Below are 18,522 nucleotides of genomic sequence, written 5' to 3' on the forward strand. Positions count from 1 at the left end.
ATACAAAAAAAGTATCTGGGCATGATGGTGCACACCTGTAGTCCCAGCTACTTGGGAGGCTAAGGCAGAATTGCTTGAACCTGGGAGGCAGAGGTTGCAGTGAGCCAAGATCGTGCCACTGTACTCCAGCCTGGGTGACAGGTGAGACTCTGTCTCAAAAAAAAAAAAAAAAAAAACCTGCTGACACCTTGATCTCAGACTTCTAGCCTCCGCAACTGTGAGAAAATATATTTCTATTATTTAAGCTATTGTTACGAATTTAATTGTATCATCTCAAAATTCATATGCTGAAGCACCAACCCCCAACATATATGTATTTGGAAATAGGGCCTTTAAGGAAGTAATAAAGGTTAAGTGAGGTCATAAGGGTCGGCCTCTAATCCAATAGGACTGGTGTCCCTATAAGAAGAGGAAGACACACTAGGGATGTGCATGGATAGAGAAAAGGCCATGTGAAGACACAGCAAGAAAGCAACCATCTGGAAGCCAAGAAGAGAGATCTCACCAGAAACCAATGGGATACCATCCTCATCTTCACCACTCCCCCACAAAAAAGATTCCCAACATTTTAAAAGATGAATAATATTCAATGTTAGTGAAGGTGTGGAGATACAAACATGTCTATATGCTAATGGTGGAGCATTGCACATATCTGAGGGCACTTTGATCTTGGACTTACAGCCTACAGAACTGAGAAAATAAATTTCTGTTGTTTAAGCCACCCAGTCTGTGGTACTTTGTTATGGCAACCCTAGCAAACTAATACACTTGCCAATCCAGTAATTTTAAAAGTATGTTTGCTTTTCCATGTCACAGAAGATTAAGCATTTAAGCATTCCCACTAAAACAATAAAAACATGGCAGCTTTTTATAACATCTTTCTTACCTTCTTAAATAATGTGGCAGATGCCATTTCAGATCCATTTAGTGTCTTTAAGAGGAACATCGGCCAGGAGGATGTATTCATCTGGTACCCTGTTTTATAAAATAAATTAGGTATCATGAAAAAGCCTCCTTGTGATACTATTAACAAGTTGGTATAAAAAATAGGTTTCATTCACCATTCTTCTCGAGAGAATGACTTTCTTATCTAAGAACTTTGAAGATGGGCAAGAGGAGCAGATGTACCCTCCTCTCATTGCTAGTGTCCCCACTGTACTGTCTGGCAACAATGCTACAGTGGGGATAGAAACTCTCCTTTTAAGAGAAGTCACTAGCTAGAATTCACCAACAAACATGTATATAATACAAGGGGTGATCTAAGCTGGAGCCTAGGAGAGCTTCCATTCCACCACCAACAATCACACAAGCAAGGGCAAAGGCTGTAAAAGACTTCTAGCCCCCTTTTCCTCAGGGCCCCAGGCTTCTTTCACTTCAGAAAGACAGTTTTCTGTCAAACTCAGCACATATACACACACAACAGTACATTTCATTGCATGCAATTTTACCTCAAAAGAAAAAAAGCTATAGATATTGACTTGTTAATGATATATATGCTAAAATATTTAGGGGACGTGCACTGATACCAACAACTCACTCTGAAATGTACTAAAAAATAAGAAGGATTGATTGAATAAATAGAAGGGCAGATAGATAGACAGATATGTGATAAAGTAAATATAATAAAATGATAATGGTAGAAACTAGAAACTGGACATGGGGGTACTCACTGTAAAATTTTTTCACCTTTTCTGTATGTTTGAAATTCTCCATAAAATGTGTTAGAAAAAAGACAGCTCTCACTTTAGCAATCTTAATACATACTAAAAATGATCTTCTTTTAGAATTTGTATCAGATGCTACCAAAATAGACTCAACAGGTGTCTTTTCTAGAGATCTCACCAACTAATGGCTTCACAGCATCTGGCATATGCAGCAGGGAGCAGGGGTCTGCTAGTTTTACTGCTTTCTGGGGGCAATCTGTTTCATGCAACACCTGCTTGCCTCAATGCCAGAATTAGAAAGAACTTGGTATGCGCCCCTGATGCATGCATACATTAAGACAGGGAGGCACATGAATCATTGGCAATGGGTGCAGGTTTTGTCCTATTTTCCATCAATAAAACAAAACATACAAAAAAGGTAAGATGGAAAGTCATCCTCTAATAATCCTGTACCAAAATCCCCTTAATCTGACCAGAGACACAATTGTTGGAAGAGAAAAAAAAAAAAAAAAAAAAAAAACAGGGGTGGGGGGTGATTTGTTACATACTCCCTTATAATAAATCAACATTATTATTCTCCATTCTGTGGAGAGTATTGCATAAGAATCATTCTCCGGTCCTTAAGCCTTTCTCTCAACTCCCATATTATCCTATTCCATCATGTGCCCAGATTTTCCTGAATGTAACATTTTACTTAATTCTGTAATTGCTTAAAGTCAAACATAGATTAAAAGACCAAAATTGGGTTAAGGTACATATAAAAACTTTAAAAAGAGATAAAACTAATCTATAAGGTTAGGAAGTATAGATGGTAGTACCTTTAGGAAAGGAGAGATTATGACTGGTTATCAGCAGGAGCAGGTCTTCTGGGGGGCTGATAATGTTCTATTTTCTGATTTGGATGATGGCTTTACAGATGTGTTCATTTATAAGCTATATACTTATGACCTGTACACCTTTCAGTTTGTGTGTTAAAACTTTATAAAATCTTTTAATAATAACCTTTAAAGTTTAAACAAATAAATCTTTTTAAAAGGAAAACTAAATAAGTTGTATTAAAATGGAAGTTAAACTATTCAAAAGTACCTAAAAAGCAAACTGGCACCAATTGTGCATTTTTAAACATACTGCCAAAACAGATACTAATCAGCACATATTTCTATACATTTCATATTTTTAAATAAAACAAAGTCTAAGAATTTTATTAAAAAGAATGACCATAAATCTAGTTATGTATTTGAAATGCTGACAATTACAACAGCAGCATCTCCTTTAAACAAACTGCAAAAACATACCATATTGCAACAAGAGAAATAAAATCCAAATAGGGAAGCACTAAGCCCAGGATTGCACTTATCTTTCACACAGAATTCTGTGTGATTTGAGAAATATTATAAACAACAAATAAACGACAAAAGACGTGAGTGAAAGAAGGCAAAAGGCAAAAAACAAACATGCCCCAAACCATCTTCTTGGAATAACATATCTCCAACTAGTTTTTAAAAATATTTTAGCCGGGCACAGTGGCTCACGCCTGTAATCCCAGCACTTTGGGAGGCCGAGGTGGGAAGATCACCTGAGGTCAGGAGTTTGAGACCAGCCTGGCCAACATGGTGAGACCCCGTCTCTACTAAAAATACAAAAATTAGCCAGGCGTGGTGGCGGGCACCTGTAATCCCAACTGCTCGGGAGGCTGAGGCAGGAGAATCGCTTGAAACCAAGAGGCGGAGGTTGCAGTGAGCCGAGATCACACCACTGCACTCCAGCCTGGGCAACAAGAGTGAAAACCATCTCAAAAAAAAATATTTTTTAAACCAAATTAGTTATAACAAACAAATAGAACAAGGACAGCATAAAGAGATATTACTAAAGAGTGGCTATTGTTAATATCTTAAATTTGTGGTTCTCAAGGAATTTTTCACTAATAGGAAAACAAAAAAATCCATTCTCTTATTGTGCTTTGCAACAAGGAATTTTCATTTTCAGCACTGTAAAGAACCAAATAAAAGTAAATGCCCACCATTCACTCAAAGTATAGAACAGCAACTAAATAAACTAAATCATTTCTTTCCTACAGAGTATCATGGTATGCTTACATTTTAAAAAGAAAAATGTTGCCCCAAATTAGTTACACCCTTTTTACCTTTCAAAAATGTGGCCAAAATTAAAGTACATATTTTGTACCTTAAAATCTTTGCTAAAAACTCCATTTTCTCCTTTTCAAAGACCTAAAGGTACTAATTCCTGTCCCTCTCACTCTGATTTCTTCCCACTGTAGGTGAAATGAAATTCTTGAGTTTGAAACTGGAACCTGAATGTGGAATCATACCCTTCCCCTAGGCTTATCCCCATACCAAAATTGCTGAATGGCTCAGTGGACAATATTGAGAGAGCATGTGCCTTGTATCAAACGCTACAAAGTTCTTCCCCAGAAGGAGTTCTGAATCTGCATATGTAATCTAGTAGAGCTGGTTTTGACATTTCAAGTTTGAAGACCTAGCATGAGTCTTGCCCTGGAGTGGGGAAAACTTCCACACACATATGCCAGATATGTACTTAAGCAACACTCCACAACAGATGGTGCTGATTTCCTCTCTCATCATACATTCTCCACAGCAACCACCTGACCATCTATTTGCAAGAATGTCCAAGAAAATAAATTTTAAAAGGCCACTTAAAGCCATTTCTATTGAATATCACATTAGAAAGAATACGCTATTTTTAAAACTTTCTTCTTACCTAGTGGAGGTTGAAGTAAGTCTCCTTCCTTTTCACATGTCCCAACAGGTTGTATGTCTGGGGAATCGACAAGCCTCCAAAAATCATTTCTGTTGTCACTACCATCCAGTCGTAACCGTAACCTGGCCCCAGTAATTCCAATAACCGTAGCAATAGATACTGAAGTGGCATTGCGAGGGTCACGGGCTTCCAATTTCATACCAACTTTGAAATCATTCACAGGTGGAATCTGAGACTATATATATAAATAAAATTTGGTTAAAATGCATCAACTATAAGAGAAGACACATGGACAGCTATGTCACCAGAATACCTGAGGAACATTTTAAATAACAGTCACAGCGGATGATGAGTGAGGTCAGAGCTGTAAGAGTCACGGAAAAGATCTTCAAAATTCTCTCCTTGGCTTGACATGCAGCATAAAAACACTACCCGCTGCTGTTCTCACTCATCTGCCCACTTCCAGGCAACCCAAATACAGCCTCTAAAATATACCGAGTGGCTTTCTAAAGTAAGAATCTGATTTAGACCATTCCCCTTGAAATTAGCCAACCAGCAGCTCACCACTGCCTATAATGAAGTCCAACTCCTCAGCACAGTTTAAATGCCCCCACACCTTTAACCTCATTTCCACATTATCGCCTCTATCCACTTTGTGCTCCAGCCACCCCAAGCCATCCCTTAATACTCAGATTCTTTCATGCCCATGTGCCCTGGCTTTGGATGTTCTCTCTGCCTGGACTATCCTTCCTCCCATTCCAACCATCTCAAATAGCATCGCTCCTGTGAGCCCTTCCAGTATGGAGTTATCACACTTCTCATAATTATTTATTTATATGTCTGCCTTTCCTGCCAGATGGGCAATCATAAAGCTTATTATACCTGACATAGAGTAAGTTCTTAATGAATGCAAAGAGACCATCTGGCTCTTAAGAGGCACTACCACAATCCCACTATCTCCTCACACTACCAGAATCTAACAATCACACAGACGTCCTCCAACAAGTTAATAGTTTACATTAACTAACAGCTACAGAATCTTGGCATACCTGACGGAAGCACTCTGAAGGAGCACTTATAGACCCAGTCTCTTTCAAATACTCCTCCCAGTGGAAATCATCTGGAAAAAACACATGTGCAAAATAGTTTCTTAAAGCATATACAATGTAACTTTTAGTATATACAACTTTCAGGATTAAAATGGGTTTTAGTTCCATGCCTCTTAAAAGAAAAAAAAAAAAAAACTTCCAAAAGAGTAGATTCAAACATCCTGATCTACATTTCATGACCAGCATAAAAATAAAAAATAAGACGATATCCTGATAATAATGGCTCAGATATAAATTATAACCTAGATACTCTCATTGTAATGTGGACTACAGCACAGTGATTCTAAAAATGTGGACGTTAGAAATAACTAAAGAAATTGTTTTAGAGTAATAGCAAAGTCTACCCATCTGTCTCTAATATAAATTTATTCAATAAATATGTTTTCACCACTTTATTCCATTAATGTGAAGGCACTTCTTTGTTATTCATGGGGAGCTAAAGGTTTAGTGTGCAGTCAAACAGAATTTTACCCTTGCAATGCTTTATGGAAAGAAAAAAATGTGGTAACCAGAGTAGTTTCTCAATGGACTATTAGATCTCCATTCAGAGTGTCAAGAAGATGGTGGCAGAACAAAGCAATAAACCAGTCATCAGTACAGTCACTAATATGGATTATTTTAATGACCTACATTTTCTACAGACTCTTGCTGTCCTTCCTCACTTAGTTTTCATGACATATTATAATGTTAGAAGAGAAGATCAGAAAGCAGAGCACATTGCCTGGCTTGAACGTATCATTTCACTGTGCCAGCCAGACTGTCAAGACACTGAGAAAAAGACTTGACAGTAGTAGTGAACAAACTAGTAATTCACATGATGTTTAATTCTCATCATTCATGAGGCTTTTCTATACTCTTGCTAAATTTCCTCACTATAAAAATATTGGGTTTGACAGTTCTCTTTCCTGGAAAAATCTACGTTTACCAGCTTCTTACATTTCCTTCAAAAGATATTATACTTAGATGACTCCCCCCTTGCAAAAAACAAAAAACAAAAAAACCTACAGAGTGCTGATAATGTTTAACAACCAGCTTTCTGGAAAATACAACAAAAAACCTGACTGACAGCGTTTGCAGATTTCCGTGATGTAAATATGACCACCATGGTTGACTGTAAGGTGCCAAGGTAAAACCACCAACCATGAAATTGGGAAAAGATGTACACAATTGGCTCTCCCAAGCCAGTGTGAGCCAGCTCCAGTGTACCACCATTACATATATGTGTATGCATTTCTATATGTATGTATACATATTATATGTGGTATTAAGCATGTCACATGTAACATTTTGCACCTTGCTTTTGGTTAATAGATCTAAGAGACTGTTTCATCTAAAAGAAAATACTGGGTTTGATTCCACTTCCAGATGATGTGAAGCAAGCACTACCAGCATTGAAAATCATGCATCAGAGAGAGTGTTAAGAATGTGGGCTTTAGGGCCAGGTGCGGTGGCTCTGTAATCCCAGCACTTTGGGAGGCTGAGGTGAACAGATCACCTGAGGTCAGGAGTTCAAGACCAACCTGGCCAACATGGTGAAACACCATCTCTACTAAAAACACAAAAATTAGCCAGATGTGGTGGTGGGCACCTGTAATTCCCAACTACTTGGGAGGCTGAGGCAGGAGAATTGCTTGAATTCGGGAGGTGGAGGTTGCAGTGAGCCGAGATCGCACCACTGCACTCCAGCCTGGGCAACAGAACAAGACTCCATCTCAAAAAAAAAGAATGTGGGCTTTAGAGTCAGATCTGCCTACTTCCAGTATGGCTCTACCTCTTACTAGCTATGTGACCCTGAGCAAGTCATTCACTTTCTTAGCCTCAGTTCCTTCATTTATAAAACGGGAAAAGTAATGTACATGGTACTAGATATGTTGAGAGCTAAATAAAGTAGCATATATGTAAGTCACTCAATAAATGGCACGTTATAAAACTAGAAGTCATAGTTGTGCTGAAATTTATTAATACAGAATAGCTTTGTCAAAAGTGAAAACCAAAATCCACGGCTTCAAAACTAAACAGACCAGATGTTTCAGTGATTGCCCCCTAGCACTACAGATTCTAAGTGAAGCTCTACTACCATATGATCTTGGAGAGCATTAAAAAAGAACAAAACGGGCGAGGCGCAGTGGCTCACTCCTGTAATCCCAGCACTTGGGAGGCCGAGGTGGGCAGATCACCTGAGGTCAGGAGTTCCAGACCAGCCTGGCCAACATGGCGAAACCCCGTTTCTACTAAAAAAAAAAAAAATTGCTGGGCATCGTGGCGGGTGCCTCCCAGCTACTTGGGAGGCTGAGGCAGGAGAATTGCTTGAACCCGGAAGGTGGAGGCGAAGGTTGCAGTGAGCCAAGATCGCGCCACTGCACTCCAGCCTGGGCAACCAGAGGCAGACTCCGTCTCAACAACAACAACAAAAAAAAGAACAAAACAAAACATTTAGTTGGGATGGATGGATGTCATTAAGAAGTTGACACCCTGGAGGAAAATAGTGTAAGTCAGAAATAACAAGCAGGAAATGAATACCCAAAGAACTAACACTCTTCCATAAACCAACGACATTTGTAAAATTTTTCAGTAATATTAGAAAATACTTAATTCATCTCCATAACACAAATTTTTAAAATATTCTATTACCATTTGTGTCTGAATGGGCTACAATCTGAGCTAGCAAATCCTTTATACTAGTGCTCTACAATATAATTTTCTATCAAATTACTGGTTAATGACCATATGCAGCATTTGCCATTTGGAGCCTCAGGTTCGTTCGTTGGTTTTTGTTTGTTTTCTTTTCCCCTTTTTCCATAAGGCAAAATTCTTAATCATCTTGATAAAACTGTTCATCTTGGCTGCCCACGTGTTCATAACATAGGGGAAATACACAAAGCTCCAGGCTTTACTAATTTAGACTTGACACATCTACGTCAATACCACCATTGGAATTCCCAACCAGAAGCCAAAATAGTCAGAAAGTCTTAGTTAAGCCTGAGGTCCCAGTCTGCCTCTGCATCATGTCTTCATTGACAGACTGGGGATGGGGGCAGTATTCTATCTCAGAAGAGAGGCCTGGGAACTGATATGATTTTATATATATATCTCCTTGTGATCTGATTGGTATTCACATGTGCCCATGGTCTCTTCTTGTTTTACTTGTACTCTATTCTAGTCTACACATTAGCTCCAACATCTTTTTGTACTGAATATAACCCATATGAGCTCCCCTGGTCTTCTCTAGAGTAAATCAGAATCATGTCTTCCACCAGTGCTATCCTTGGGATCCCTTGCTATGTGAAGATGGGCAAAATACCTAGAGATAGAAGTTTCTCAGCTGAATGATCAGCATCCACTAATTCACAGCATTTATCACAACTACAATTAGGCATCTGTTAATTTCTATCTTGCCCACTAAGCTCAAAGAGGGTAAGAGGCTGGGTGCAGTGGCTCACACCTGTAATACCAGCACTTTGGGAGGCTGAGGCGGGCAGATCGCTTGAGCCCAGGAGTTCAATACCAGCCTGGGAAACACAGGGAGACCCCGTCTCTACAAAAAATTGTTAAAAATTGCCAGGCATGGTAGTGCACGCCTGTGGTCCCACATACTCAGGAGGCTGAAGTGAGAGGATCACTTGAGACCAGAAGGTCAAAGCTGCAATGAGCCATGATCATGCCACTGCACTCTGGCCTGCATGACAGAGTAAAACCTTGTCTCAATCAGTCAGTCAATAAAAGAGGGCAGGAATCATGTCTATATTGTTCGTAACTGGATTCCCATAGCAGGTCATCAGCATGTGCCAGGCACTGTCCTAGGTACTGCAGATGCATCAGTTAATAAAACAGATTAAAACCCTGGCTCTCTTGGAGCTTACCTTCTGGTAGTCACTCACTGATTTCTAAAATAGGATGTTAGGGCCCAGGCCTGAGAAGTATCTGCAAATGGCTATCAACTTAAGTAATCTATTTTTTTAATTAAATGTCTAGAATGGGAAAATCTATAGAGGCAGAAAGTAGACCTGTGTTTGCCTAGAGCTGGGGGAGACAGGAGGCACTAGGGAGAAATGGGGAGTACTGTTAATGGGTACAGGATTTCTTTTTAGGGGGATAAAAATGTTCTAAAATTGACTGTGGTGGTGGTTGCACAACTCTGTGAACATACTGAAAACCATTGAATTGTGCACTCTAAATAGGTGAATTATATGATATTTGAATTATAACTCAGTAAAGCTGTTATATTTTTAAAAACAGATGGAGAGGAGTTTGTAGGGATAAAGAACAGTCTAATTCAATGGCCTCCATTTCCTCAGAGGATTTGGGGGTCCCAGGGAAGAGTTGAAGAACAAATAAGGCCATGGGAAAGAAAGTTAAGGGAGCACTGAGGGCCCAGCTACAGTGAGAGAACAACAATTCCGTGGGGATTACCTCTATAGGCAATCTTCAAGTAGGAACAGAAAGTCATAGGGTGAACTGCTCTGCACTGGGGCTGGCAGGGCAGATACAACAGAAACACAAGGGGCAAGAAATCTCTGGAAATGTCTGGTAAAACAATAGTTTGCTACGTTATTTTTTAATGCCTTTTGTGTACATATGACTTATTTTCTCATTTAAGAGCAAGCCAATGCATCAGATTCTATTACATCTCCTGAGTGTCTCTGATGCAATATTATACATGTACTGTTCATAATAAGGAACATGAATTAATAAAGTTAACATTTACTGAACACTTACTATATGCCTAGGCATTATATTAGGTGCTTTAAATTCATTTCCTCTATTTATTTCCAGTAGTGCCATGAGATAAGTACTATCATTATCCCTGTGTTATAAAGAAGAAAAAAGAGCCGGGCACGGTGGCTCACGCCTGTAATCCCAGCATTTTGGGAGGTTGAGGCAAGTGGATCACCTGAGGTCAGAGGTTTGAGACCAGCCTAGCCAGCACAGTGAAACCCCATGTCTACTAAAAATACAAAAACTAGCCAGGCGTGGTGGTGCATGCCTGTAGTCCCAGCTACTCGGGAGGCTGAGGCACAAAAATCGCTTGAACCCGGAAGGTGGAGGTTGCAGTGAGCCAAGATCACACCACTGCACTCCAGCCTGGGTGACACAGCGAGACTCTGTCTCAAAGAAAGAAGAAGAAAAAAAGTCTAAGAGCTGTTGAGTAATGTGCCCAAGGTCACCATGGCCAGTAAGGAGTGAGGACAGAATTCCAGAACACGTCTGTCGGACTCACCACAATGCCTATAAGCTCTTAACCACTGAACTGTCTTCTGACCATGAAAAAAAAGCTTTCACATTGACTGTAACGTTAGAAGGGTTTTTGCTAATAACCAAATTATTTTAAATTGGTAACACATGGCAATTAATAACTAGATACCTATAATTTAGGAAAATTTGCACTGAAATATACAAAGTTACCCTTTTACTTAATCCGTGTCAACTTATCTCTAAGTAAAACCAAAGTAAAATTTTCAAAATAAAATACAATTTTTGACCTTTCTTATTACATTTTGTATTTACAGAAGTTTACAGTATACAGACTGTACAATAAGAAATCAAAACAATAAGAAAATTTGCACTTAAAGTTAATTTTAACACTAGTGAGGAAGAAAACTATGCTGTATTAAATTACTTTAAAACCTACCCCTTTGTACAGAAGACGTACTTGACTGAGGAGTTTTCTCTTGATTCTCCTTCTTGACATCCATGGAATCTAATAAAAAAGAAAATAGCAATACTGGGAGGCCACAGCAACAGCTTGAAAGAGCACTCAGAAAAATATAGACTAAAAAACTTTAAAGAGCCAATTTTAGTTTTATAATATCTTCATTTTCTATGTAGGACTTACCATTTTCTAATGTACTATGCATTTTATAATCTGCTCATTTATTGTCTCACTCTACTCAAATGAAATCTCCAAAAGGGCAGAGATTTATTTATTTTATTGTCTATCTCATTCACTGTGGTATCCTCAAGCGCCTAAAACAGGACCTGGCATCGCAACACTCTCAAGCATTTGTTAAATCAATGCATCAGGCCAGGCGTGATGGCTCACGCCTATAATTCCAGCACTTGAGGAGGCCAAGGCAGGCAGATCACATGAGGTCACGAGTTTGAGACCAGCCAGGCCAACATGCGAAACCCTGTCTCTCCTAAAAATAGAAAAAATTAGCCAGGCATGGTGGCGGGCACCTGTAATCCCAGCTACTCGGGCAGCTGAGACAAGAGAATCACTTGAACCCGGGAGGCAGAGGTTGCAGTGAGCCGAGATCGTGCCATTGCACTCCAGCCTGGGTGACAGAGCGAGACTCCGTCTCAAAAAAAAAAAAAAAAAAAAAAAATCAGTGCATCAATAAATCAAAATGAGCTGATCTTTACAATGTTTAAATTAACATGTCCTAGAAATAAAACGGATGCTTTTGAGAGTTCAAAACATAACAGAGAAACTACAATACACTGTAATTCAATGGACTGGGCAGAGATTTTCTTGGTGCTAAGCTAAAGAGCTCAAATAACACTGGACCTGGTAACCTCACCAAATCTAAGATGTATCATTTCATCCACATGTATTATAGTATGTATCTCTAAAAGGACTCATTTTTAAAAACTTAAGCATAATACTTTCATTACATCTAAAAAAATTAACCATAATTCCTTAAAATCATCAAATAACCAGTGTTCCCCAAATGTCTTAACTATTTTTAGTGTGTATGCTTGATTCAGAACCTAAATAAGTCCACACACATAGCAATGGTTGATATGTCTCTTACATCTCTTTTGATCTACAGGTGTCTTCCACCTTTCTTCTCGTTTTTATTCTTCCCCTTTACAATTTTTTTGCTGACAATACCAGTTGGTTGGTCCTTTCAAGTTTTCCAGTCTGGATTTTGCTGACTACCTCCCCACAGAGTTCGGTTCCTCTGGTTCTTGTATTTTCTTTAAATTGGCATTCATATTTCAATCCAGAAGAGTTTGGTCAGATTTAAGATTGGCTTTTTGGTGGGAGACGAGAGGATAAGATGACTTCATAGGTGGTGGTGTGTATTTCTCACAGGAGGCTCCTAATATCTAGTTATCTCTCTTTTCGTGATGTGAACAGTCGTGGATGGCTATTGCCTAGATCCTTTCGTTTATTAATGGTTGCAAAATGAAGGTATTCTAATTCTATCATTCTTTGTTAGCCAGAAAACTTCTATAGAGAGAAGCTTCCATGCTTCAACCATTCAGTTACCTTAAAGCACGGATCACATAGAGAAATCACAATCAGCACTTTATTATTTTCCTGTATTTCTAGTTTTCAAAGTGATGAGCTGGATCTCTAGCATTCTCCACAGATGACCAGTAAGTTTTATTTGTTTTGCTTTTTATTATCATTATGAACTCATGGATTTAAACATACTTGTGTTGCTATTTTACCCTTACCGATGTTCTAATTGTCAAGTGACAAACTTCTTAAAGAAGGATCTAAGAATGATGCCATTCAACGTAACAGATCTACTTACTAGTTATGACTGAGTGACTCTTCAAGATGTGTGAACACTTGAGAGGGATATATGAGCTGCTTTCTGTTTAAATGATTTCAACTGAGTGGTTGAAGAAAGGTAGTTTCTCTATATAGAAATTTTTTGGCCAATAAAGAATGATAGAATACCTTCATTTTACAACTACTAATAAATGAATGGATCCAGGGAATAGCTATCCATGACTTTTTGTGATTTTTCACATCACAAAAAGAGATAACTAGGTTGGATGTGACAGCTCACACCTGTAATCCCACCACTTTGGGAGGCCAAGGAGGGAGGATCACTTGAGGCCAGGAGTTTGAGGCCAACCTGAGCAACATAGCAAGACCCAGTCTCCACAAAAATTTTTTTAAAAAATTAGCCAGGTGTGGTGGCACACATCTGCAGCCTCACCTGCTTGGGAGGCCAAGGCAGGAGGATCACTTGAGCCCAGGAGTTTGGGGTTACAGTAAGCTATGATTACGCCACTGCACTCTAGTCTGAGTAATTTCATCTCTGTAAAAAAATATTTTTTAAAAAAAGGCCAGGCACGTTGGTTCACGCCTGTAATCCCAGCACTTTGAGAGGCCGAGGCAGGAAGATCACTTGAGGTCAGGAGTTCGAAAGCAGCCTGGCCAACATGGCAAAACCCTGTCTCTACTAAAAATACAAAAAATTAGCCAGGTGTGGTAGCTCACGTCTGTGGCCCCAGCCTCTCAGGAGGCTAAGGCAAGAGGATCACTTAAGCCCAGGAGGCAGAGACTGCAATAAGCCATGATCGTGCCACTGCCCTCCAGCCTGGACAACAGAGCAAAACCCTGTCTCAAAAAAAAATAAAAATAAAAATTTAAAAAAAGACAGAGAGAGATAACTAGATATTAGGAGTCTCCTGTGAGAAATACACAACACCACTTATGAAGTCATCTTATCCTCTCCTCTCTCACCAAAAAGCCAAACTTGAATCTGTACAAAGAACGTACAAATTTGTATTTACTAAATAGTTCTACAGAAAGATTTTTCTAAAAGAAAACAAAGTAAAACTGTAAAGGCATGCTTAGCTTCTAGAGAAGCTAAGAATCTAGTTAAGAGACTACACTAAACTGATACACTTAAAATTAGAGAACAGCATTTAGTACTCAGCATTCAGCCACAGGAAAAGTCATGAGAGATACAGCGCTTGAAGGAGAAACAGGATGTAGGAAGGCCAATATGTAAAGAATGTATTATGGGAAGGAAGATACAACACAAAGCTGACTGCAAATGAGTGTGGCATATTCATGGAATAGTGAGCAGACTTCTCATAGAGCAAAACAGGATGAAACATTTTTTAATCACTCTTTGGATTCTAATCTTGGCTTTGTCACAAACTGTTGTATGACCTTAACCTCTCTAAGTTTCAGTTTTCTCATTTATATAACTAGCAAGGAAAGACAATGACCTTTAATAGCTATTCAGTTCTAAAATTCAAATTCTAAGCACCTAGCATCTCCTATAAATTTATTTTTTAAAGGCTTTATTTCAAAAGTTCAGTATACCAGAAGATATTCATTCCAAATGAGTAACTAAAAACATTATTGCCTTTAACAAGTAAATCTTACCTTCATTCACTGTTTGTCCCATGGTATCCCTATTTGGTGTTGTTTCCTACAAGGAGAAAAACCAATTAATGCCTCCTTTTAGCATATTAGATTTCTGAAGGATAAGAAGTCAGTTATAAGGCCAGATCAATTTAATCTGTTTCCCTTAAACAAAAATGATAAGATTTGTATATGCCTAGTTGCCTGGGAATGGAGGAAGAAGGAATTGAGGAGTGACTGCTAAGGGGCATGAATATGGGTATGAAGTTTCCTTTGTGGGATAATGAAAGTGTCCTAGAATTAGATAGTGGTGATGGTTATACGCCTTGTTGTGAAAATACTAAAAATCATTGAATTGTATACCTTAAAAGGGTGAGTTTTATGGTATGCAAATTTTGACTCAATTTTTAAAATTAATTGAGTAAAAAAGAACAGTTGGTAGGTTAGCAAAGTTAGGATTCAAACTGAGGCCTATTCCAGGAAGCCCACTTCTGCTACATCATGTTGCCAAGAGGTACAAGAATTATGACCGTGTTGGGAAAACCTGTAAGAACTGCAAGAGTCAAGTCTAACAAGAATTATTTGTTAGAAGCCTTGTGTATTTTGAGCTGTAATTCATTAATTCAAACTTTTCCTGCATGTCCTCAATATGCCAGACATTCTGCAGCAAAGATAAATAACAGGCTGTCCTTGGCCTCCAAGACCCCAGTCTAGTCAGAAATAAGCATATGAACAAAACATAATATAAGTGCTATAAAAAAATATGTACATGGATAAACCTAATATGGCAAAAGGCTATCTATCCCGCCATTACTCCATGTGCCTGTAATAAGAACATGATGATGTGTATAACTGAAGGTAATCTGGCACTTAAAGTAAACCTATGAAGAATACATTCATAGGCTGGGTGCAGTGGCTCATGCCTGTAATCCTAGCACTTTGGGAGGCCAAGGCGGGTGGATTTCTTGAGCCCAGCAGTTCAAGATCAGCCTGGGACACTCAGCATCAGAGACACTGATCAATTAAAGACTATAGCCCAGTGGCTAAAGAAACAGACAAGAAAGTAAAATATATACAGGGTGTTGAATCCACACAGATGATAAAGCACTGTAATCCAGGTAGTAAGTGAAGGTACTTACCGACTCTCATCAAAGAGCAAAAACCTGTGAATTACATTAAAATGAGTCTTATCAGGCTGGGCACAGTGGCTTATGCCTGTAATCCCAGCACTTTGGGAAGCCGAGGTGGGTGGATCACTTGAGCCCAGGGGTTCGAGACCAGCCTGGGCAACATGGTGAAACTCTATCTCTACAAAAAATTTAAAAATTAGCCAGGTGTGGTGGTACATGCCTGTAGTCTCAGCTATTCAGGAGGCTGAGGTGGGAAAATCACCTGAGCCCGGGAAATCCAGGCTGCAGTAAGCTGTGATTGTGCCACTGTACTCCACCCTGGGAGTCAGAGTGAGACCCTGCCTCAAATAAATAAATAAATAAATAGTCTTATTACTATACAAATGAATTCAGTCCAATAAACTGAGGGATGGGTCACACACAGAAGATATAACCAGGTTCCCATGTTCTCTCAAATATCTAACCCATAGCTGAATGCTTAACTCAGCTGGTAGCAATTGCTTCCATTGGCTGAATAAGTTATTTTTGTAATCCTGGAAGGAGTGAAAATACGTATACAGATGATCGAAAATACATACTTGAAGAAAACCTAAATAAATCACCATATTCACAAGTTGGAAGACTCAATATTCTTAAGATGTCAATTCTCCCCAAATTAATCTGCAGAACCAACAAACTGATCATCAAAATCCTCATAGGGTCTTCGGAGAAATATGCTGATTCTAAAATTTATATTTTTGAAAATGGAGAAGATTAGAATAGCTAAAACAATCTTCAAAAAGAACAAAGATGGAGAATTTACATCATCTTATTTCAAGACATAGTATAAAGCAACGGTATTCAAAACTGTGTGACATTGGCATAGGATATACAAATTAGATCAGTGGAAACAGGCTAGGCAGTCCGGAAATAGACCCACAAATATTTGGTCAATTGATTTTCAACTCAGGGAACAAGGTAATCCAATGGGAAAAAGAAAAGTATTTTTAAAAGAATGATCCCGTTGGCCGGGCATGGTGGCTCATGCCTGTAATCCCAGCACTTTGGGAGGCCGAGGCAGATCATGAGGTCAAGAGATCGAGACCATCCTGGCCAACATGGTGAAACCCCGTCTCTACTAAAAATACAAAAATTAGCTGGGCGTGGTGGCATGCACCTGTAGTCCCAGCTACTTGGGAGGCTGAGGCAGGAGGAGCACTTGAACCCGGGAGGCGGAGGTTGCAATGAGCCGAGATCATGCCACTGCACTCCAGCCTGGTGACAGAGCAAGACTCGGTCTCAAAAAAAAAAAAAAAATGGCCAGGCACGGTAGCTCATGCCTGTAATCCCAGCACTTTTGGAGGCCGAGGCAGGGGGATCACGAGGTCAGGAGTACAAGACTATCCTAGCTAAAACGGTGAAACCCCGTCTCTACTAAAAAATACAAAAAATCAGCCAGGCATGGTGGCAGGCGCCTGTAGTCCCAGCTACTCTGGAGGCTGAGGCAGGAGAATGATGTGAACCCGGGAGGCGGAGTTTGCAGTGAGCCAAGATCACGCCACTGCACTCCAGCCTGGGCGACAGAGCAAGACTCCGTCTCGAAAAAAAATAATAAATAAATAAAATAAAATAAGAAAAGAATGGTCCTGTTACTTAAAAGCAGACTTAGATTCGTTGTAAATGTATATCGCAAATTTTAGGGCAACCGTTAAAAAAAAAGTGGAAAAAAAAAAAGAATAATATGCTTACAAAGGAGAAAAAACTGAATCATATTAAATGGTCAACTAAAACCACAAAGGGCAGAAAATGTAGAAAACAAAAATAAGAACAAAAAACAAGGGCAAACAGAAAACAGTAATAAATACAGTAGTTATTAATCCAACTATATCAAGAATTACTTTAGGCTGGGTGCCTGTAATCCCAGCACTTTGGGAGGCCGAGGCGGGTGGATCACCTGAGGTCAGAAGTCCGAGACCAGCCTGGCCAACATGGTGAAACCCCAGCTCTACTAAAAATACAAAACTTAGCCAGATGTGGTGATGTGCGCCTGTAGTCACAGCTACTTGGGAGGCTGAGACAGAAGAATCACTTGAACATGGGAGGTGGAGGTTGCAGTGAGCCAAGAACGCGCCACTCACTGCACTCCGGCCTGGGCGACAGAGCAAGACTCTGTCTCAAAAAAAAAAAAAAAAAACAACCAATTGTATGTTGGCTACAAAAAAAAAAAAAAAAACTTTAAATATAAAGACACATATAAACTACAGGTAAAGGGATGGAGAAAGTCCATGCTAATACTAATCAAAAAAAAGCAGGAATAGCTATACTAATTTCAGACAGAGCAGACTTGAGAGCAAGGAAAGTTATCAGGGATAAAGCCGGGCATTACATAATGATAAAGGGGTCAATACTCAAAAAAGATATGACAATCCTTTATGTGTATATGCCTAACAAGAGAGCATCAAAATATGTGAGGCAGAAACCGATAGAACTAAAAAAGAAATAGATAAATCCACTATTATAGTAGGAGACTTCAACAACCCTCTATCAGAAATGGACAGATCTAGCAGGCAGAAAATCGGCGAGGACATAGTTGAACTCAACATCATCAGTTGGATATAATTGACATCTAGAGACTACTTCATCCAACAAGAGCAGAATACACATTCTTCTCAAGCTCACATGGAACATTCACCGAGATAGACCATATTCCGGGCCATAAAACACACCTTAACACACTTAAAAGAATAGAAACCATACAATGTTTCAGTTCTTAGACCACAATGGAATTAAACTAGAAATCAATAACAGAAAGCTGAAAAACTCCCAAGTATTTGGAG

The 18,522-nt window shown here is 39.2% G+C and overlaps 1 protein-coding gene across 7 annotated transcripts in view; it reads right to left on the reverse strand.

The window, feature by feature from the left end:
- Nucleotides 1-18,522, reverse strand: part of SCML2 (Scm polycomb group protein like 2) — a 115,170-nt gene that overhangs the window by 79,862 nt on the left and 16,786 nt on the right. For 4 of the 7 annotated variants that reach the window (XM_016943919.3, XM_016943917.3, XM_016943915.3 and 1 more), the window contains exons 2-6: nt 14,598-14,643; nt 11,142-11,210; nt 5,453-5,523; nt 4,404-4,638; nt 887-975 (exon numbers count right to left, since the gene is read on the reverse strand). In XM_016943919.3, coding sequence (XP_016799408.1) covers nt 887-975; nt 4,404-4,638; nt 5,453-5,523; nt 11,142-11,210; nt 14,598-14,619 — 486 coding nt within the window. In that variant the 5' untranslated portion in view covers nt 14,620-14,643. The remainder of the gene's footprint in view (nt 1-886; nt 976-4,403; nt 4,639-5,452; nt 5,524-11,141; nt 11,211-14,597; nt 14,644-18,522) is intronic. The other 3 variants (XM_054677070.1, XM_054677071.1, XM_016943916.2) reach the window with 1 other exon arrangement.

Source organism: Pan troglodytes, chromosome X (assembly GCF_028858775.2).
Source record: "Pan troglodytes isolate AG18354 chromosome X, NHGRI_mPanTro3-v2.0_pri, whole genome shotgun sequence".
Lineage (NCBI taxonomy): Eukaryota > Metazoa > Chordata > Mammalia > Primates > Hominidae > Pan > Pan troglodytes.